General features: G+C 35.3%; 1 protein-coding gene across 1 annotated transcript in view; it reads right to left on the bottom strand.

Moving 5' to 3' along the window:
• The window catches only part of ERBB4 (erb-b2 receptor tyrosine kinase 4), a 994,125-nt gene that overhangs the window by 301,313 nt on the left and 668,681 nt on the right, over positions 1-24,131 (bottom strand). The window contains exon 5 of the mRNA XM_054585691.1: positions 11,094-11,159. Within this exon, the coding sequence (XP_054441666.1) occupies positions 11,094-11,159 (66 nt within the window). The remainder of the gene's footprint in view (positions 1-11,093; positions 11,160-24,131) is intronic.

The raw sequence follows: 24,131 nt of genomic DNA, 5'->3' as shown, positions 1-24,131 counted from the left end.
TTTGTATAGCACACAGAGGATTCCACACTGCTACTCTGTGGTGACATTTTAAATATTTGTAACATTTATAATATATGAGTTTATATAGATTATGTGTAAAGAAATCTTAAATAGCAAAATGCAGTAGAAAAATTGAGCAAATAACATCATTTACAGTTTAAGAAAAATGTTTATAAATGGTTAATAATTATGTAAAAAAAAGTTGAGCCTCACCCATAACCCAAGGACTATGAATTAAAACAAGGAAATATGGTCATTGTGTATATAATTCTTAAATGAAAAAAAAAAAGATATCTAGTTTTGATGTGAAAAGCATTGGGCAAAACTACTGTTGTGTGTCAAAACTGATACAAGGATTTTGAGGAATAATTTGTCTCTATCAAATTTGTGTATGTAAATTAACGTTGACAAAACATTCTTATTTCTAGAAATCTGACTTACAGAAAAATGATCACATATAGACAAATATGTATTTAAAATGTTCATTGGTTGTAATTAAGACTAATACAGTGTAACCTAATTGTCCATTAATAAGGTATTGGCTAAGTAAATTACAGAGGATCTGTAACTTGAAAAACTCCAGGGGCAGTTTTTAATTAAAGAATAAATTGGGTGTCTATATGAAATAAAAGGATTTTTTTAATATAATGTGTAATGAAATAAAAGTGATAGGATATAATGTGCTTATTTTATAAAACAAAATCTCTGTTATTTATATATGCTTATGTAAATACATAAACATACATACATAACCAAACTTGTTACCATATAGTAATCACTTTAAAGAAAAATTCAGGTTGGGGCAAAGGTGTTCATTGATGGGGATACATTACTATATTTAAATCTACATACTTGGGTTATGTGGATTTAAAGAAATCTATAATATGAAATAACCTATACACTTGGCAGAGCAAATTAATTACTTGAGTGTTACAGATGAAGAAGTTAACATTAAAAAAAATATTTGACTTGCTTATCCTGGGTTGCATAAATTATCGTAAGGTAGGGTTTTAAATTAATTTCCTGACTCCTATATATCTTCATTAATATGCTTACATTAAGAGTCACAAACAATAGGTGTCTCAATTTAAAGACCAAATGAAGCGGGGGTGGGAGAAAGAGTATTTCAGAAGCTATTTTAAGTACGATATTGATTAACTAAAATGATCTACATCTCTTCTTTACACTCTTGAAAAATATCTTGTTCTGGAGTCATTTCACGTAACGACACAATTATGAGTGATGAGTAATTAGAACTAAGATATTACTCAAACACACTTAAAATTTATGGCAAAAGCCATTGAAATAAGATTATTTTATATTTAGCATTTTATCGACCCTCATATATGACTGAATTCTCAACCTATTGATTCTACGGAGGAGAACATTGAGATCAGATAGGGTGAACATCCAAGGCCACAATCTCAGTAACAATAAAGAATTTTAAAATGGAAACATCTAAAGAAGGGGAAGGGTCAAATCAAGGAACATGTATAAAAGATCCATAGACAAAGCAAAAGGGGGCAAGGATTGAGGGTGGGAGGTGGCGGTGGGTGGGGCAGGGGAAAGTGGTGGCCATAAAATGGAGACAACTGTATTTGAACAACAAAAAAAAGAATTTTAAAGTTGAACCACCTAAAGAGTTATACCACAAACACTTCAAGCATATAAGAATGAATCTTTTAAAAATATGACTTTTCTTACGAAATTTGCAGATATTTCTGACTATTCTGCTCCAGATCCTCTCAATAACCCTTCAAAAGTGCAGTATTTACCTTCTAATCTTGTTGATTAGATAAGATTATCTCTCTGAACCAAAGGCCACAGTTTGCATTTCTGTAGTATGTTTGATATTAAACTTTTGATTAAGCCAGCCAAGGCATTAATTCCAAAGACAGCCATCAAAATAAACATATGGTCACCTATATGACACATTTTTATTCAAAGACCTAGATAAGAAACCCGGCCACCCTCATCCATAAAGTTCTCTTTTTAGAAAGCCATGGGTAACGAAGGTGAATGACCATTTAAGTAACCCCACTTTTCAATTTCCACTCAACAATTCCTACCCTTATATTTTAAATTCACCAATAAAGAGTGAACCTGTGAAACTCTAGGCACCCCACCTTCCAGGAACTGGGGATAGTAAACATTGTTTTTATCAATGTTCCCAGATGGTTGTTTCTGAAGTGAGTCTTGCAATCATAACAAGAACCACAAAGGCCAGTCCAGCCACAATGTTGGCTCTGGTCCAAAAGCTATCTGTGAGGGCTGGCCACAACGGGTACAGGCTGAGGTGGGTGCCTCAGGCATTCCTAGTGGAGAGTATCTCTATCAATAGGCTGAAAGGGACACACGAAACAATCCCCCAAACTATCTGTGTCTGTCAATGTCAATGTCTATGTCTATGTCTACATCTACATCTGCACCTATATCTATATTATCAGCAGCTAATCACTGAATTCACACATGCAAACATCTTAAATGTGCAAGGAAGCAAGAACAGGCAGTATATATTTCAATATTTTTATTGTGTTGATAAGGGAACTTGGGGAAACTGAGGTCCTTGAAATTAAGTTAATGGAGAGCTAGAACTACATCTCTTGTCTACCGATGTTCCCAGGTCAGTGTTCTTTTGACCTTTTCAAGCATTCCTCAACTTTGTCTCATACTGTAAGCATTTCTAGAGAACAGGCATAACTTTACACATTTTCTTTAGGCTCCTTGAACCTTCAGCATGGCATTAAGCAAGGGTTCTTGAACGACATTAAACTGTATTTTATAGAGCATTTCAAATAACTATATATCTTATAGTTAAAATGAAAATCATACCATTCTTTAAATCTGCATGAATGGTCATCAAATCACAACACATAGTATGAACTTATAGCAGTATCAACAGCATATTAAGAATATTTTCCCTATTTTCCACAAGTAAATTATTGGACTTCTTTTGGAAATGTTTTAGATAGGCATACTTTTAGAAATGTATGCAAGTGATCAGTCTATTGTCGTGTTTCTATTAATTTTACAATATCTCCAGAAACTACAAATCCAAAACACAAGAAATTAGGAAACAACTGAAATCAATAAGAAGGCTTATGGACATGCAACATTATTAGTAAAATATAAGAATTTTAATTAAAGATGTTGGTTTTAATAAAGGCTCCTGGTTATTTTGATTGATCCAGCCTGCTGGCTCAGCTCTTTCTCTTTTCGCCATGGGCCCCCACCGGGCTTGCTTCTGCTCCGATTGGATATGTACCATAGTGGCACCTTCTTTGTAAACAATACTAGTTTACTGAGGTTGTAGATGTAATTACACTTTAGACAATTTGTATGTGTACTATTTTATGTGAGTATAGTTAGTTAATTATTATGTTTATACTTTCTCACTTTGATGTTATTATTACAGGAAACTTTTGGAAGTTTCATGGTAAAAAGTATATTTTAATTTTGAGTTGCTACACTTGCTTGCTGAAAATTTGAGAAACCAAAATATATAGTTACCTTCTTAGATTTTAATATTCTCTTCAAATAAGTAAAGAAGTTCCAGATCATTTTTAGAATAAATCATCCCTAGTAGTAAATAGAATCCATAAACCAGGCCACCAAAGGGTTTTGATTATTAGTTATTTTTCCCTCATTATTAAACTAAAAGTTTCAATATATTACAACTGCTGAAAGTAATTTTATTTGTACATAAGTATAATAAACTGTTAAGGAAAATCTATATAATTTCTAAATTTTCCTAGTAAGTTCTATAATGGCAGTGTAGAAACAATAAATAACATAAAGTGCTGTTTGGAACACGTTTCCACTTCACTAATATAGTAAAATGCTCCATTCACAATTATATACAACAGAGCAAATACACTGCTTATATTAATTGTAATGCTGTTCTATTTTTAATTAAAAAAAGATTTCAAGATACTAGGAAGAAATAACACTCTAGAAGGAAGGGGTGCATTCCACCGTAAGTTTTCCTTTGGTTAAAATAATATAATAGCTTTAATCACTTTTATAGACATTTCAATGGTCAGAGTACAGCTGTTCGCTCCAGTAGTTGCAATGTGCTATTGTCAAATGCACTTACATTTTTCAGTTAGTTCCTAAGCAAGAAATACCATATGTAAAGCAAGTTAGAAGAGGGAAGAGTATATCAAGTAGTAATCAGCTGAGAATATTTTAGTTATATAACCAGCAGTTGAAGACAACTGTAACTACTTTAAGGCAAATGTATACAAAGATTAGGGAAATCAAATCTGATATTTTGATATGTTCTCCCCCCTCCAAAAAACAATAAAAACAATGTCTGAGATGACACAAGGTCTAGGAAGGCAAAAGGAATGTATGAAATAAAACATCCACCCTGCCTAATAACAGACCACTGGAGAGAGCTGGCCTGATACTGTGCTCAAAGATAATAAGGGCAGGCGATATCTGCTCCAAATGAGATAAGTGCGCTTCATTTATCTTGCAGAGACAGAGATAACTTTGTTCTTTTAATCATTATTATTTATTTCTTAAAGCTTAGTCTCTCTCATACCTAAACCTATGGAACTGGGACCTCAGAACTCAGTTCTTATGATTAGTGAGACTCGGCATTCTTGCCAGTATGCCTGCTAAATAGTATTCTATAAGCTTCAGACTTTACATAGCAGATAAGTTTGTCTCCCCCGATGTGACTACATGAATCTACTGAATCAATTTCCTTAAGGTTAAGCTGTCTTGTGGAGCAAAGCAGCCACTATTTCACTGAGCTTCAAAGTACTTTCAAGTTTAAGTCACTGCTCCACATGCAACACAGCTCTCAGTGTCCAATCATAAATTCTCTGTTGATCAACTGCAACTATGTGAGAAATATTCCTGTTAGCTTTATAAGGTTCTGATGCTGTAACATCAAAGAGAATTTAAGGAGAATGAATTCAAGTCACTTTAAAAAATTAGAATCATGAAGTAAAACAGTAAGATTGGAACACTCAGCTAGATTCTAGAAGCACAATATACTTTATAAAGTATATTATTTATACTTTATAATGTATTTATAAAATTCTTTAGGTTGTTTAAGGATTTTGCTTTAGGAATTTGTTTAGAAAAATAATTTACATTTTAAAAGAACATTTACAAATAGATGCTTGTACTGCAGTTCATAGCCTGAACATTATTAATAGCTAGAGGGGAAAGACACACTTAAATTATTACACATGCAATCAAAGCTAAATGTAGCACACAAACCAGTACATAAAATGTTTCAAAATATTTCTAAGTTTAACTAAAAATTTAGAAAATTTTACTAAAATTTCTATAGGCATGCAGAATAAGTTGTTGTCTATAGTAAGCTGTCAATTTATGTACAATCTCCCTCCATTTCACTAAATTTATTAAGAAAAAAAAGACTCATTTCTTCTTTTAAAAACTTCTGCCCTCTTCTCTATTTTACTCATCATACTTCCCTGCAGGTCCATCCGTATGATTTCACTTATACGTGAAATCTAAAGAGCAAAATAAACAAACAAAATAAAAATAGTCTCATAGACACAGAGAGCAGCCTGAGGGGTGCCACAGAGGAGAGGTATTGGGGACCGGGTGAAAAGGGCGAAGGGATTACAAAGTGCAAATTGGTGGTCACAGAATCATCATAGGAATGTAAGGCACATTGTGGAAAATACAGACTATTCCAATGGTTTGGTTATGTTTGGTGCCAGGGGGGTAATTGAGATATTGGGGGGGCACTTTGTAAGGTAACATCTAACCACTATGTTTTACACTTAAAACTAATACAAAATAATATTAAATTTAAGCTATAATTGAACAACAAAATTAAAAACAACCCCTGCCCCTTGCAGACCTCCCTATAATCTTACCGTCATTGCCAGCAGTTTTGTTTCCCTGTATCTGTTCAACGATGTCTCTCTCTGATCACCTCTCTTTGCTTCATTTCACCCCTACAAGCCATTTATTATCATGGATTAGTTCTGCCAGAGCCTGAGTCATTTCTCTTTACTCCACTTGTCACCACCATTTAGTGTTATTGAGGATAATTCCCGGCATACTTGCTGTTTTAGGAGGAAGCACTTCTTGAAGATGTCAGCATTGATATGATGAGGTGAATGAAAACTATTTTTAACACCCGTTTCCTTAGCTGAGCTGTGGGCATTTTAAATACCTTTATCTTTTTTCCCTAATGTATGGAGAGTCTTAAGGAATAATTATCCATAAAAAAATAAGGAAATTCTTAGCAAATCATGAAGTTGAATTCCCCCAGAGAAGCACTCACTAAGGTGAATTCATTTCAGTGATAAGGAAAGAAATCATTTGTGAAGAATATAAGACTATGTCTTTAAAATCTTAAAGTGTACTCTTGTGTGGACAATAACCAGAGCACAATATTTTCAAAAGCTTGCACAATGTATGCTTTCCAATTTTCAATCAGGATTTAGAGATAAGTTCACCTGAAGTAGGCATGTGGGTAAGTAATATATTTTAACTAACACAGGGACCATCAGAAATCTAAAAAAAGCTTGAAAAATTATACATTAAATTTTTTGATCATGTATGTTATATGAAAAAATAGACATTTATTCAAGAATATGCAAGATACAAGAAACATTGTACATATGACAATGATGCCTCAGTCCCTTTCAAAGTAGGCACCTTGGGACCTCACACAGTTCTCCCAATTGTTATCAGCTGTGCTGTCATAGTTTTCTGAATCTGACTGATGGTCTGAGATCTCTTCCCTTTCAAAGGTAATTTTAGTTTTGGGAAAAGCCAGAAGTCACAGGGTGCCAAATCTAGGCTCTAGGGGGTGCTAAGTCACCTGGGTGATTTGATGTTTTGCCAAAAACTCTGCAGGAGACATGGTGCATGAGCAGATGTGTGTTGTTGTGATGAAGCTGCCAATCATCAGTTGCTCATAGCCGTGGCCATTTTCATTGTGTCTCTCAACCAATGAAGAACATTGAGGCAGCACTCCTTACTAACTGTTTGGCCTACAGGGGCATACTCATAATGGACAACAGCTTCCCAAGCAAAAATCATATTTAACAAGGTCTTGGTATTCTGTGACTTTGCTGCACCTTCTTCGGATGTGGAGAACTAGGTGACTTCCATTGGAACGACTGGGCCTTTGTTTCCAGATCATAACCTAGACCCACCATTCAGCTCCTGTTCTCACATTGAGGAAATCTAGTTCATTGGTAGAGGTTTGAACAAGGTCATTAACAACTGAAGCACAATGTTCTTTCTGCTCTGGTGGCAGAAACTGTGGAACAAATTTTGCCAAAACAAGTTTCATGTCAAGATCCTGCATCCAAATCTTGGACACTGTAGTTTTTGGAATCCCCAGATCAGCTTGTAGTTCCCATACTGTCAGTCATTGATCTTTGTTGACTGCAGCCCACACATATTCAACATTCTCAGGTGTCCTGCTTGTTGCAGGCCTCCCAGAACGTGGATTACCTTCAACTGATTCTCAATCATCTTCAAAGTATTTGTGCCACACTTTTATTTGTGCTGCACGCATTGTATCATCCCCAAAAGCCTTCTGAATCATCTGAATAGTTTCTGCAGAGGAGTGTTGAAGCTTAAAGCAAAATTTGATGCAGATTTGTTGCTTCACTCATTCAGTCATTTTGAATGCGACAGCCACACACATATGCTCACTCAATGGCATCTATTACCCCCATTGACTAGTACAGTAAAGTCATCAATGTTCACACATGTGCAGTCCAGCCCACTCTCTTTGGCCTCCAGGTTACATCAATGTCCCACAAACCATTCTTGTTATATTAACAATGGCTTGACTTTTTCTGGATAGACCCTGTTTCTCTACAGTATCTCTGGAGGTCTAGTATCTCTATGGAATCTCTCACAAAGGCAAATTCTCAAAAAAAAAATGACCATATTTGTAAAATTTAGGTTATACAACAATTACATTCATCTTTGAGTACTTGCAAAATACATTTTGCCTCAGGATATTGAGCTCTTTAAATATGGATAAGCAATTTACCTTTCAAGTATCTCAAACGAGGAGAGAGAGAACAGGAGTGAATGTCAAGGGCAACCAGCCTCCACTTCAGAAGCCTCCACTTCACCTGGGCCTTTGCTTTGTATTTCCCCAGCCATCTATGGTCGGTAACCTTCATGAGGCAGAACTGGATATAGCAGTTTTGCTTCCATATCTATCTATTCAGATATAAGAAGGCCTATATTCTCTAACAGCATCTCCTTTGGTTTGTTATAATATTAGCTATTCTGTATTAGGTTGGTAGTATATATCAAAAATATTTACACATTTCAATTTCATTATTGTGTTGACTTTGTTTTTCATAGAGCAAGCTTCTGAGGTAAGTGTAATTATTTCTATTTGATATACATGGTAACCAAGATTTTAAAAGATTAAGTCACTTTCTGAGGCTAGGAAGTGGAAACAAATGGGATTTGTTTTATCTGGCTGATTTGGAATCTAATGTCTTCGCCCACTAAGTTTTCTTATACAATGTGGTATGCAGGAAAGAGTATTGTCTTTAGACTTAGGATAATTAGGTTGAAGTCCCAGGTATAAACTGCTTAAATTTAACAGCTCCCTGAAGCATTTTCTCAGCTAACATCTCCCCAGTTGTAAAAAGAGGTTAATGTTATCTATCTTCTTTAACTCACAAGAATATTATGAAAATAAATTTTAAAATGAAAATGTTTCATAAACTATACAGATCTCTGTGAATGAATACTATCCTAAAATTTGGACTTGCACATATCACATGCATATTTATTGAATTTAAATTTGATAGATTCTGTGGAGTAGACACAGTGACCATTAAGCCAATTTTATATTATTATAATAAACTTAATTACTATGCTGAAAATTAGGTGAATTAAATGACTTCTTGGCTGATGATTTGATACATAGGCTGTGGTATGACGATTTTCTTAGTAAAGACTCCCTCTCATCCCCACTTCATGGCAAGTAACAAAACTCATTTTAATGTGTTAGAAAAGCAATGTATTTCTTAAGGGAGCTAAGGATGGAGTACAGCTAGACCTCAGGAAGGCTGGAGAATTAGCAGGTACTAACTGACAAAAACTGTTTCTCTCTCTCTCTCTCTCTCTCTCTCTCTATCTATCTCTTTCTCTCTCTCTCTCTCTCTTTCTCTCTTGTTCCCATTAGCCTCTGTCTATCTGTTTGTCTGTCATTAACTCAATGATTCAAAATGGAAACCTCTACTAGGTTTACTATCTCTTCAAGGCCAAGTTTCTAAGGCAGTGCTACCAGAATCTCAGGATCCCAAGTCCAAATTTTCTAGAAAGAGAATCTGATTGGCCTAGCCTGGGTCAGAATGGACACTCATTACATGATGTCTTAACCTTCACTGTTAGCATTTTGTTCTGAATAATCATCCTTTGTGCGGTGAGAGTGCAGTGAGGCTCTGCTGAGCCTTGGTAGGGTACTACTAAAACTACAAACACTACAGTGAGGAATCTAATCTTACCTTAGAATACTGCTTAGAATTCTTGTCAACACATTGCTGCCCTAAAACAGTGTTTCTATTAAATAAGTTAATTTAAGTCTACACTGAAGATACTGTACTTCTTCCAACCTTTGGTCAAAACCCAGAGTTTGATAATATTATACACTGCTTTCCCCAGAGAATAAGGAAACAAGCACTTACACACATTGCTCTGTCAGAGGAAATTGTTACAAACTTTATAGAGAACAAGTTCTGCATGTTGTCAATCTCTGTCAAATTTCTTACATATATCCTTGCCCCTGTGATTAACGCTTCTAGGAATTAATGCCACAGGTAAGTCCATGCACATATGCATTATAGTATGGAAAGCATGCTAACATTTGAGTGAAAAATGAGCAGGGACAAACACATACTTCCAACCACGTGCATAAATTGTCTCAAAACCAGTACGCAAGAATAGCAATGCCATTTGCTGTGTACGGGCGGCTGAGAGACAACGGCGGGGCCCAAATAGGAAGAAACCTTTTACTTTATACTCCTTTATATTTTATGAATATGAAACATGAGAATGTCTATACTTTTAAACATTAAATTTAAGAAATTATTTACCTTTGAAGTGATGTATTTTCCTATACCTTTTTTCTTTGGTGGCTCTCAATAAGGTAATTAGTTGTGTATTTTATGTTGAAACAATTTAACAAACATAATAACCTGAGGCAAATTAGACATCTAAATTTTCATGTAATTTCAAACAATTACAAATACTGTTAGTAACAGTATTAAAAATTTCTACAATATCTAATATTGGTATGTTCAAATTTTAATAATATTTTTATATGTCTTCTGTGCATTTCAAATAGCCAGCACATTGTTTTCTATACGTAATTTCAGCCTTTGAAAGAAGAAAGTCTTTACTGTTTATATAGAGCATTTTGTTTTTTCTTTTTAAATCATTTATCCTTAAGATTACTGAAAGTTTAATGCTGATTTAAGTATCATATGACTTTAAGAATGCTAACAAAATAGAAATTTTTATTTTATTAGGTACAGTTGATTTTTAAATGTCTTAGCAATGATAAATAGCTCATGAATAGTTAATGATTAATACAAGAAACAATATATATTAAGGGCAAGATACATTGTTATTTTATAGTGAATCTATATCCATAATTCACATAGTTTGTAGCTCTGTGCCTAGACAGAATAGAATAAATACCCAGTGACCTTTGCTTCTATTTATTATTCTCATGAATGAATGGTGATGTAACTATTTGGAAAAGTACTGAGATATTCACCTAACCCGAAGTTAAGTTACTACTCTTTTGTCCATATTCAGATTCCCTACTTCCTCTGACCTACAGACCCTGAAATCAGAGTTAGTATCACCCTGTCTTTGTTGTGGATATAATTAACCTAGAAATGACAAAGAAATCTAAGAAAGAATTATATATGTTTTGTTTGAAAGAAATAAAATTAGTCAGTTTACTTAGACACAAACAAATTTACCACAAGGAAGCAAAAACTCATTTTCATGTTTATGATCACCAGAGGTCTGAATATCATCGATTATGAATTGCTTAACCATTTCAAGCCTATGCTTTCTAGCAGTTGAATACTCACAGGTCTGGCAATGATTTTCTGTGGGTCCCCAGCACCGGCCAGTGCAGGACTTATGGCAACGTCCACCTGCAGAAGAGGAGAAAACACATGCGTACTTTCACTCTTTGCGTCTCCTCAAAGGAAATGTTCTTGCTCCTTTAAGAGGATTTTTATGTCATATTACAGTAGAAACATAGGCTCATAAAATACCTGCTTAAGTAACAGAACCTAAATGTCAAATACACACGAAGCTGAAATACAATCTCTTCATAGTTAAACTCCTCTCATCATTTTATATTTTAAAAAAGGAAGTCAATAAATTTGTGAATTTTACCAGCTGGTAAAAAGCAAATATTTACATTAAATATATTTTACTTTGATTACTGAACAACTTTATAGTTATGATCTATTCTATTTGATATAATTTCTAAAGTTCATGGCTTACAGATACCAAAAGTTATTAAGGATTAAATCAATAGTTAAGCTTATGAGTTAAATTGAAGTCTATGAAAACAAGAATATGTTCTTATAAACACATTACAAACCATCAGAATAAAAGGCTGCACACCTAATTTAGTTCATATTTAATTGTAGGAAGTCCTGAAGAGGATGTGACCAACAGTTAAACCTTGAGCTCGACCTGGGCAATTGGAGGCTTGACCCCTCTCCCCTGTCCTTGGAATGCACATCCTAATATTCTCAAACAAGCAGCTATTTCAAGGAGGCAACCATGAGAGTTTCAGGAATTGTTGAAACCATCTGGACTGTATACATGGTTGAGCCCAGTTAAGGCCTCTGTATAAACCTTTAAGATTCCAGTGATAGTGTGTGGAAGTCTACTCATTTTGTGGCCATGGAAGACAAGCTTTGTATATGCATATAAGTTCCCTTGCTTATTAAACCTGCCACCTACCAACCTGGAGTCGCCTGCCTCTCTCATGAGACTCTCCTTGCCCTCAGGGTATAGGGTCAATGTGTGAGACATCTTTATGTGAAAATGTCAAGCATTTAAACAGCTAAATGTTTAATTTCCATTATTTGATATCCTCCTCTAAAATGATTATTTTTGCTACCTTTATTTTCAAATAGCAGCTTTTAGCTCCTGTGGTGGCGTCTTCCTCTTGAGGGCTCTGCTACCATGGATATATGCCTCAGCAAATACAGTGTCCCACAGAGAAATTCCCATAGGGGCCCAACAAGAGAAAATTAGCTAAAGACATTGTGCATAATGACGTTCTTTGAAGTTTGTTTCTGAATTTCACAGGTTCATTCTACATTTTGTGGGTGCAAGGTATGGGATAGACTTATTTTTAGAATTTAAAGTAGAGATAAAATCTATTAAAGATGAAAGCTTTGCTATAGCATACTTATTAAACCTTCTCTGTTAATTTTCTAATATTAATTGCAAATGGTTACATGCCTTTTCAAGACATTTATTTCAATACGTTGCAAACATTATGGAATAGAGTTCTATCAGATGTTTTCTTCACCGAGTTTTTAACTTTAACTTGGAAGTTCTTATACCTGGGCAGCTTTCTCTCTTTATCTCTTTCTCTTTCTCTCTCCTCATGCAACTGACTTAGTAAATAGATTAAGTTAAAAGCTTTCTCAATTAAGGAACAGGTTCAGCAGACACACTCTCTCAGGCTGAGCCTCAGACTCCCCTAACGGTCTACCTTCTGCAAGCGAACAGTACTATTTCCCAGTTAACAGAACACTGAGGCTCCATTCCAGCCACCTTCTTAAAAGTGTCAGGATCCTTGCCACAACAGAGTTTATTTAAGGCAATTCTGTTTGCAAAGCTCTGCTGCTGACATCACCAGCATATAATATCCTGTCACTCTGCCATCTGTTTATTTAGATTTGAATGCATTATAACTGCATAATGCAAGCTCATTCTAGCTGACAGGAAAAGGACTCCATCTGGCCTGAACAATATAACTTTAATCAGTGATAATGATAATTATTATTAAAAACCTACTGGAGTTCTTTCGAACAAAGCTAATAAATCTAAATGGATTTATACTAGCGGAAATTAGAAAGGACTATGAAATAAAATGGGAAGCAGTGAAAACTTTTGTTAAGTCAAAACTTTCTTATGAGAAAGCAGCTAATGGTAATGTATTTCTTTAGATGTATTAAAATCCTTTAAATCGTCCACTAAGTGATCTGTTAGCGGACACTGTTTGAAGCAGAGGATGACTTCCCGTTTAATCTATAACTTGACTAATTGTGTTTGGGGCTAATAAAATATATAGTTGTATTCACTGTGTCCAGAGTACTACCTATAGCTGGAAAAACAAAACAAAACAAAACAAAACAAAAAAAAACTTAGTAATGAGATTTTAACACTTTCAGTGTTCCCCTTTTATTGAATTACATATTTGTACATTTTATATTTGTAGTTTCAATTTACTACCCCAAGAGCTACTTCCATATCCAAAAAGAAAAGGACTATGACCATAAAATTTGGATTTTGTTTATGGTTCTGGACAAAGTATCATGGCAAGGCCCAACTAACAGCGAACAAGTGACACGCTGCCCACCTCCACAACACACACAAAGTTTAAATAATTTCACCTTCACTGCTTACATGTCATGATGAGACTTTTTGGTAGTTTTCATTTTTCATTCATATTTAAACAGAAATACCGATTAGTGCTATAAAAAGAAGCCAGCAATTGCTTCTCTTCTGTGATTTCGCTCGGTCTTATTTATATTCTCTCCACCCCTTTTTGGCAACCCAGAGGAAGTGATCACATCTCAGAATGCTATGTCCCCAAATGTGCTGCAGGACTATGAATTGAACGTGTTTCCGTAAGTGGTCACTCCTCCTGCCCTGTCCTTCATTTCAGTTTCTCTAGAGCTTTGACCCTTTTAGAATGTGCCTAGGCATTCGGCTCAGTATTTGTCTTCCAAACTCTGTGATATATGGCACTTGTGCTAATACTGTTTTCACTGAGGTTTTGCAATTAAGTAAATGTCAAAATATGTGACCAAAATATCTAACTGGAGACATTTTAGAATTAATGCATTTACCACACTTTCATGCCTGCACACTTGGTTTGATGCTTGTACACGATCGGGTAGTGTAGTTTTATGGACTATGCTTATTATGTTTTTGAATTCTGTTTCTAGCTTTTGGTTTCCCACATTTCTGCTGCACAAAGTGTTAAAAGATGAGAGGGTAGATAAAAGGTTTCCTTAGTTATTATATATCTAAAATTGTAAAACAAAAAAAAATACAATGAATTTTTTCTTCTTACTTTTTTCCCATCTGTCTATCCATAAGACTCCCGTAGTATCTTCCATGTCTATATATTAAGAACTATGTTCAGTATTGGAGTTAGGCTGAAACAGACATAGTTACTACTCTAATTGAGTTTAGAATTTAGCATTATTTTGAAGGAAACGGCTTTGACTACTCTGTACCTAATATTCATTCTCTATGGGTTTAAGGAAAGAAGCCAGTAAATCTGAATGTTAACAGTCCTAGGTCAGGAAACAAGAGTAGGGCAAAGCCGGGTTGACCTGGAACATTTCCGATGTAATACCGGTGGCTGCAAGTCTGCTACATTCCTTCCGCAATGATTTGTTTCTGTGACATTGGCAATGAAATCAGCCCAGAATATTTCAGTGGAGAGGGTAAGTGTGATCTCTGGAGGGCCCCTTGTTTGTCTTCTAACAGAAAAATACTTTAACTGTGGCTCAGAATCTTATTGAGAGCTTTCCTTCTGTCCTCTAGTCTCAGATACACAGTACTTAGAGAGGCCTGACTTCATGAGGACAGAGATTATACATGTCACTAATATTTTAGTGTGAATTGGTCTAATAAACTACTTCTCTAGTAGTATATTTTAAAAATGAGGACAGCAAAAAGAGGAATCAGTCAAATTGTACCCTCTGTAAATGGGGGAAATGTTTTGGGGCACTAGGATTGACCAGTGCTATCCAAATCTGTCTATTTCTATGCCAAAGTTGATTCTTTCTATTGTTTATGGTGATATTTTTGTTTTTATTTTATTTATATTTTTAGCAATTTTAAAAAAATTGTTGTTCTATTGAACTATGATTGTTTCCATTAAAACTATGTGAGAATGCTTGACCAGTGTAGCTCAGCGGGTTGGGTGTTGGGATCACCTGTTCGATCCCAAGTCAGGGCACTGGCCTAGGTTGCAGGTACGGTTGTCAGGGCACCTACAAGAGGCAACTGATCATTGTTTCTGCCTCACGATCTGATGTTTCCCTCTCTTTCTCCCTCTCTTCCCTTCTCTCTAAAAATAAATAAGTTTTTAAATAAATAAAAACAAGAACTCCGTGAGAAAATGTCACTTTAGAATAAGAATCTGCTTGTCCAACTCAACTTACTGATGGCAAAATTATTTAAATTAATATCCCCTCCGGTCATTCTGACTCAATCAAAATGGTAAAAAATATAAAATAAAAATTGTAAACAAATATTTCTGTAACTTGTGCAACCATTGAAATCTTCTAAAATCAATGTTGAATTTATTGAACATCAGCATTATTTTAATTCACAGGCAATCACCTCTGTTTTGACAATGCGTTATTTATTGTAGAAGTTAGCAAATATGGCTAAGTTCATCTTTCATGCTTGTCTAGCAGATGTTACTAAAAATGTAGCTTTGCATTCTTTTTTTAGGAACTAGAGTCCCTGAGCCGCTTTGATACCTATAACAGTCATAAATCCATGATAGGAGTTTTGCTTGTTGGGGAACTGACAACAGAGATGAGATTTAATTGCACCTCTGGACTTCTTTCTGCAAGTAATATGCCAGGACAGTTGAAGGGTTACAAAATATGAAGTCACTAGTGACCATAAAAGATTATATCCTCGAACTGCCTCTAGCTAAAGACAATGCAGTTATGCCTCTGGATTCTTCTTTCAGTCCTTTTAAACTACGGCAGCGCTGACCTCTTAAAACTACTTTTACTGGGGAATGAGTGAAAGAATAATATCTTTTTTTATGAACATGTAATTCAAAAGAGGGAAGTAGAGCGTTTATTGAAAGTCTACACTAAACCAGTCTCTATGTTGGCCGGAGGATAAAAAGAGGAATAAGTAAGTGTCCTGTCCTCTGGGAGCTTTTAAGGTGCAGGAAATAGGCAGAAAAATAGCCAATAACTATGATAAACCTAATATTTGCCAAATGTAAGTACGCATAAAATGGAGAGCATGGATTTTAAAAAGGCTCTGCAGCAGGATGGGCATTTCAGTTGGGCCTGAATGTCTAGTTTGTCCGGTAGGGAAGGGCGGCTCCAGACTGAGTGATGAACCTAACCAACGGCACAGAGGCGTGGATGGGAACAGCTCTTTGGGGCCATGATGAATAGTTTAGGGCCCCTTGTGCAGTTCGAATGGAAATGGCTGCTGTAGTGTGAGCTTACAGAGGGTTTTTAAAGTCTCCTAAACAGGCTGGAGTTCACTCTGCAGAGACACTGTGAAGTTGGCCAAGGTTCTTGAGCCCGGAAATGACATGGTGTGGCCTGCAGAATATAAGGGGGTTTCAGTTATGTTTCCTGAAAGTTAGTGTAGACACTTGAGTTGCTTTTTCGCTAGTGTGGGGTAAAGTACACAAATCCATATATCTTATTTTATTGATTGATTTGAGAGAGACAGAGACAGAAATTCAATGTTCCACTCATTGATGCATTCATTGGTTGAGTCTTGTATGTGCCCTGACCGGGGATGTGTCCTGCCAACTTGGTGTATCAGGACAATCCTCTAACCAATGGAGCCACCCAGCCAGGGCTCACAAACCCATGTTTTGAAAAGCAGTGCCAGGGATTCTGATGATGATGGGTTCAGGATAACAAAGCATGTATAAGAAATACCAATTTGACATATAATTCCAAACTTTAGTAACATCATGGCCATACTTTAAGACAACAAACAGTTGTCCCTCCTTACCTGCAGTTTCACCTTTTTGGTTTTAGTTATCCATGCCTAACCATGGTCCAATAATTAAGTGGAAAATTACAGAAAATATTAGTAAGTTTTAAATTGCACACCAGTCTGAGTAGCATAATAAAATCTTGTACTATCCTGTTCCACCCTTCCTGGGATATGAATTATCCTTTGCCCACTTTATCAATACTGTATACACTACCTGCTCAATAGTAACTTAGTAGCCAACTCAGTTATCAGATTGACTGTCACAGTGTTGCAGTGTTTGTGTTCAAGTAACTCTCACAGTAAACACCTAATGCTACATCAAAATGCCTATGTCAATCACTTCAACTATTCTCATTATGTAGGTTTTGAATTATCTCACATCATTAAAAGAAGGATGCGTATAGTACAATAAGCTATTTGAGAGAGAGACAACATTCAATTTATCACAATTATATTGTTATAAAATAAAATGATTTTGTAATAAAAATTTTATTACAATATAATTATTCTGTCATATTTATTTATTATTTATATATTACATATAATATATTAGTACTGGTTGTTAACCTTTTCTTGTGCCAAATTTATTAATTAAACTTTACCATAGGTATGTCTGTATAGACATGAGGTTGGTACTCATCACCATTTCAGACAGCCATTCCAGGTCTGGGAACACACACACCTCACATAAGGCAGGACTGTTGTACATCAAGTGTTAGATCTAATCTGATGTTTGGTAATCAAACTTGCAGATATAAATAGTATAAAATTATGTAGTCTCTCATTTCCCAGTATTTACTATTTGATTTGCGGATATATTTCCATTGGGTTGAATTTTTTCTCCTTAGCAGTTCTAAAATATGCATAGCTTTTTTCAAATTAAAATTATAAACCACCTATAGTATAGTGAAATTAAAATAGGATTCCAACAAATCAGTAGGGTTTAAAGATGTTAATGTAATGTGGAATTACTCTTTCTTTTTTATCAGATGCTAATATTTCCCTTGTTTTTGTCTGACAGTCTTACTGCCATGTATTTATTCAGGCCCACACTTTTAGTGTGTAAATTGACTTTACATTTCCTCCCAGTCTCAATTCAATCTTCTTATCTTGCCTATGATTTGAAAGTTAATTATTAATTGGAAACTAACTTTTATACATTTTTGTATTCAGAAAAAGATAAGCAGGTATTTTCACTAACTAGGAAGACAAACTTAAAAAAAAAAACTAACTGGAAATTTTCATCTATTAATAAATGAAATCAGGAGTTAGTATTTTGAAATGCTTTCAGTAATCCCTGGATTGAAAAAAGAAATAGATAATGTCAACCTCATTAAACTTAATGTTTCTACAAGCACCATTATATTATTCAATCATCGAACAATCTATAGACGAAGGACTAAGAATAGCGTATATACTCACACAATCAAGAGTAATTTTGAACAAAAGTGTGAAATATATCAAGTTTAGTCTGCAATAGTTCTATCCACCCTTTTTCTCAGGGGGTCAACTCCCTACAGATAATTTATGACTGCCAGAGGACTCTTCTGGAACCACTTTTGATGGATTACTGATAAATAGCTAGTAGACTGGCCAGTTTATCTGGCACATGGAATTCTGCAAAGGTTTGAAAGTCCTGAGCCTATGTAGCACACTTCCATTTTTTTCAGTCCTTCTGTAAACATAAATCAATCTAGAAGAGAAATGATAATCCCAGAAATCTCACATATGAATAGGAGGCTGGACAGGGTAGGGTGGAAAAACCTGTAAGAGTATCATTCTTCTAAACCTCTTAAATCATACGCAGGGGAACCAGCTGCTCTATTAGCATGTTGAGTGTGGATAGAGCTGTTTCTACATACAGATTCAAATAAAATGACCAGATTTACATATATTTCACTCAAAAATACATTTGATAATAATCTACTTAGAACACATAATTGTTCATTATTACTTACATTGACAGTCTCATGTGATCATACGAGTGGCTGATAGTTAGAAGTGACCTACCATATATTATGGCAGAATGAAATAAATGTGGACAGGCTATTTGTCATTGAATGGAAAGATCTGCTAAAATGATCTCTATGATGTTACTGTTCTACATATCCTACTCTCCTTCCACCATACCTTCAAATATTATAACATACATACTATTGTTTGTCAAACATTATAACTTACATAATATTTTATAGGTAAGAAAACTGAAGTAGCCTTAAAGTAGAAACAGAGACTTGTAGCTTTACATCATATTAGCCCTTTTTTATACAGTATATTTTCTTGTCAAAATTTCTTTGTACTTTTTGTTGTTATTTCTAAGTGGCATTTGAATTATATTACTTGTTTAATAAGGTGCAGCAGTAAATGGGGCTAAAATAAATGCCAATTAAATATAAACACATTTTAGTAAATTGGGATTTATAATTATAATAGGACATTGCAGCCTTAGTTTAAGGAAGAGAAAATATTTGAAAATACTGTTAAGCATGTAACCAGTTTACAATATTGTCATTTACTTCTCTAAGTATTCATTGTGCTGGTAGAATGCAGAAAACTCAAGCTTTGAAATAATTTTAATCTGTAGTCATGTTCCCATTACTTATAATTGGTGGGAGCTTGGGCAAAAAACGTAACCTAAGAACTGACCTTCCTCATTAGTAAAGCATAGATGATGATGCTTCCTATACACAGTAGGGGTAACTAAGTGGAATAACATACGTAAAGTGCTTAGCATGTAATAAGCCTCAATCTATGTTAATTTCCTTCTCCCTCCCTAACAGCATTGTATATAAAAATACAAGAGAATGACAAGGAGTCATAGATAATGATGTGGCAGACAAATCAAGTAATCTGGAGACAGAAGGGTGTATGCAGACAGAGTTCTGATGATCAGTAGAGAACCACAGTCAAGCAACAGGCAAAGAAGAGGGCATGACACATTAGGGACTTTGACAGGCTTGGGAGACACGGATTGTGGGTATTAGAGGTTTCCACATGCCTTGGCAAAGTTTGAGAAGCCATAGCCTCAGCAGGAATGTGGCTGCTAATCCAAAGCAGTGACATCTCACTCTGCTACTAGAATATCACCCTTGTGTGTATTTCAAGCTAGTGTACCTAGAAGGAGGGAAAGGGTGCAGAGAATCTTTCCAGGTATGTAGCAGAAACAGAGAGAGGAACCCATGGGTGGAGCCATTCTTTGGAATACTGCAGGGGATTAGCTGTCATCGATGACGGCACCCCTGTCCACTCCATGACCCTCATCTGTGAGACTGCTAACCAGAGGTGCCAATGGTCCCCTGAAGGGCTGCAGCCATCTGCATGTTCCGTTTGTGAGTGGTGTCCTATTCAAAAAGTGTGGTTCAGCAGCCAAAATGCAACCAAAAGAACTTTACTCCTCTCAGAGTGCATTAAATGGGATCCAAAATATTGCGCATGGCCACAGTTCTAAATCTTTCCTCACGTAGCTCACTCTCCCTGAAGTCTCATTCACCAAAGCCCACCCCCAAGATCTCTTTCTCCTTTTGTGCCTTCTCCCATTCACAAAGCTTCCACCCTTCTCTCCTCCCCCACTGAACCATTATGACATCATTGATCAACTTAGCCCCCCTCCCTATTGTTTTTCTAACCAACTTTGTGGTTAAATCATTACCTGCCCCATTTTTATTATGTATCCTTAGCGTGTATTGCAACACTCTAGGAAGACTGTGTGTGTGTGCAGATGTCAGGGACAGTGTGGTCTGGTGGGCTGGAAAGATCAGACTGGCAGGCACAGAATGTTTGAGCAAGTGGGAAAGAAAATCCCCCAAATATTCCCACATTTGTTATTTTTATACTGTCAGAGTAGATATTCCTTGAGAAACAATGTACTGGTCTGTTTCGCCATGAGCATAAGGAAGTTCCCATTACATGTGTGTACCATGGTCTTCAAGAGCTGCCTCTGTTTTTATCTGCCTTCTACTTGACAGCTCTAAGAATAGATCTGTCTCTTCTATGAATTAATAAGAAATGGGTATTATCATGGGAAAACTGAAATGGATGAAATTATGACAAGCTCCTTACAGAAAAGAACCGTTTTTTTTTTTTCTCCACAGTTCCTAACAGTATTCAAAACTCAGCAGGCTTCCCAGATCCAATAGCCCAACATTTTCCTTACTAAGAGACCGATGTCTCTACACTATAGTGCGGCTAACCTAGCTTCTTTCACCATATGTACAACGTGAAGGGTCTTGTAATGTCTGTGGCTAGGACTTTATAATTACAGGTGGGGCCATTAATCTTGCAGCCTCTCTTTTTTTGTTCTATCTGAGATTGAGACCGAGTTTTTGTTATAGATTGCTAGCCTGTAGCAGTCAGTTGGGGAGATGAGACATCACTGAGACAGATAACAAAGAAAAATAGGTAACAAATTGGAAAAGATGAGGTAGTTCCATGCTGCTATATTAAACAAACTCTTTGGAGGTATAGCAGCCAGGAGTCTCAACTTATGTTCCTATAATTCTTTCATCTGACAAAGGGACTTAAGTATATGTATATATGTTTGCCATTCCAAGTCCTCACACTTAAAACAACCACTTTAACAGATAGGCACATTTCTAAAATGCCACTGTAAGTCTAAGGAATGAAATGCGATTTTAAAATTGATGGAGGTTATAAGAAAGTGACCCGAAAGGCATTACAGTCAGTAATGAGCCTAAAATATCTAGGTGTAAAATGTTTTCATTAATTTGCCTTTGAAGTTCATACACAAAAATGAGAATTCAAGAGTAATGGATTTATAATATACTTAAATATAGGACTCCATCAACAGGTATTTCAATGGAATTTTGTATGTTATATTACTACTAGACAGATCGGGAAACTGAATTATTTCCAAAAAAAGATAAATTACTTGCAAACCACTGCATATACATCTATTGTATTCCATCACAATATGATCTGAGCCTAAATATCAGCACTAATATTTATCATTCTGCCCCAGATAACTGTTTTTTAAAAAAATATTATTGGTATTATAACCAATACAAATCCTCCAGATAGAAATAAAAGTTTCTATCAACTAGAATATTAAAGATTTAGCCATAACTGAGATACAATGCAATTTTATCACATAGCAGGCACTGTTCTAGACAACTTATTTCCTGTGAGAACCTTAGGAGGAACATAATACTACAGATGAGGAAACTGAAGCCAGAAAAGTTTAATAATTTGTCCAAGATCACATAGGAAGTAGTCGGCTTGAGGTAGTCCTTAGGCTGGAGTCCAGAAATGTTGGTTCCGGATTCCCTACTCTTAATCAATATATAATCAAGCATCTAATCTCATTTACTTTATGTGAACAGCTATAAGATCATAGTAGTCATGTGGGACAAAGGAGGACAGAGCAAAGAAAACAGATTAAAATCACTAGAAAGACAAACTTTATCACAATTGGCCTGTTTTCTGACAGGCTAAGTGCAAATACTGAGGAAGTTCATTGATTTTAGGAGTTCCAGGAACCATTAGGCAAGAAATTGGAATGAGACCAGTAACCCAGGTTCTTATTCAAAGTCACCTAGGAGCAGCTTGCATGGAGTTATAAAGATGATTTTAGGTCACTCATCAAGATCTTTGATTTGTAGGTGGAGAATGAGCAGCATTTAGCAGATGACTTCAAAGGGCAGGGTGGAGGGGACTATATACAGATGCCAAGGACATTAAACATATGTTCTTCCCCATCCCACTTCCCATACTCACAAAATTGTAGGTGTACTTGCTTATAAATTATTCGAAGCTGAATCAGAAAGCTGATTGCAACCCCCAGCTTTGGAACAGGTTACAGGATAAAAGGAGTCTTGATGGGAGGAGCAGGTCTCCGCTTTCAAACACTAGACATGATAACAACTAATATTTATTGAGCACTTACTATGTGGCAAACACTGTTTTAAACATTTTCACACATTATCCAAATTCCATCCAGTGTGAGAAAAATGAAGGATAAAGGACATAAGTAACTACAATTAGAAATCCCTGGAATCAAGATTCCAATTCCTGTAGGGCCCCAGGCTTGAGCTCAGTCACGAGGCTACTCTATAAGGCAAAGGAGTAGAACAATAATTGTGCCAAAAAAAAGGAATTTGCAGGGAGTTTGCCCTAGGTTAGGGTCAGGTAACAGGTTTTAGTAGGGGAGGAAAAAAACAGGGGAGAGGAAGAAAAATGATATGTTACATTTCTCTATTTATGATTACCCATTTAAATAATTTTAAAGTAACATGTATTTACACTCTTACTCTAATTAATTTACTATGGGTGAAACAATGTTTTGGAGTATTTTTCCTCATCATAAAATTCCTGGGTCCATTGTATGGGTTAACAGAAATCATTTATTATTTTATAAGAAGGGTACAAAACTGCACCTTATTAATTTACCAGTCTCTACTAAATTAAACCAGGCATATGTCTGTTGATTACACAGCTACAAGGGCCAGGTAGACGTGTGTTTATTCCTCTAAAAATACACAGAAAATCTAGTCAGTGAAATATTTGATATTTAAAATTACATAACATAATGAAATTTAGAAATGAAGTAATGGTTATCCAACATTCTATTGCTTTTAAAAACTTTCACTTTTATCATTGTATTTTTAATTGTAAATCTATTTTTAATCAGTGAGTCTGCTTCAGCACTTTGTATTTATTTTTTACTTTAAAAAATACACCTTGGCATATGCTAATTAGTAACAATTAACAAAGTAGTAACAGTGGCATGCAGTTAACTAGTTCAACGTTGTATTCCACTTATTGAGCACAGAGTTTGAATTGATGCAACAGAAAATATTTTTGAAAAAACTACCTAGATCAAAATCTTTATTTAGTAAAACATGAGGAATTAGATGAATAAAAGTGGCAGATCAAGACACCTAATTTTCAGATGACTTTTCCTTTGCACATTTCTAAATCAAGCTTTTATTTTTCTTTTATATATTTTTCTTACATACACTTAAAGGAGAACTTTAAAAGAAATGTCACTGCATAATTTCCTTACCACTTTTTCTTCCCTGCTTAGAAAGAGCACCTACAATTGCCAAAAGAATCACCTCTAAATAGAACATAATTTGTTCTTGCCAGGCAGCAAAGAATTAAATAAAAGTTGCGGAGGGCGGCTT

This window comes from Pteronotus mesoamericanus, unplaced genomic scaffold (genome assembly GCF_021234165.1).
Source record: "Pteronotus mesoamericanus isolate MK-2021 breed Mesoamerican mustached bat unplaced genomic scaffold, CSHL_Meso_final contig_90, whole genome shotgun sequence".
In the NCBI taxonomy this organism is placed as follows: domain Eukaryota; kingdom Metazoa; phylum Chordata; class Mammalia; order Chiroptera; family Mormoopidae; genus Pteronotus; species Pteronotus mesoamericanus.
This window is presented reverse-complemented; position numbering and strand designations above follow the sequence as displayed.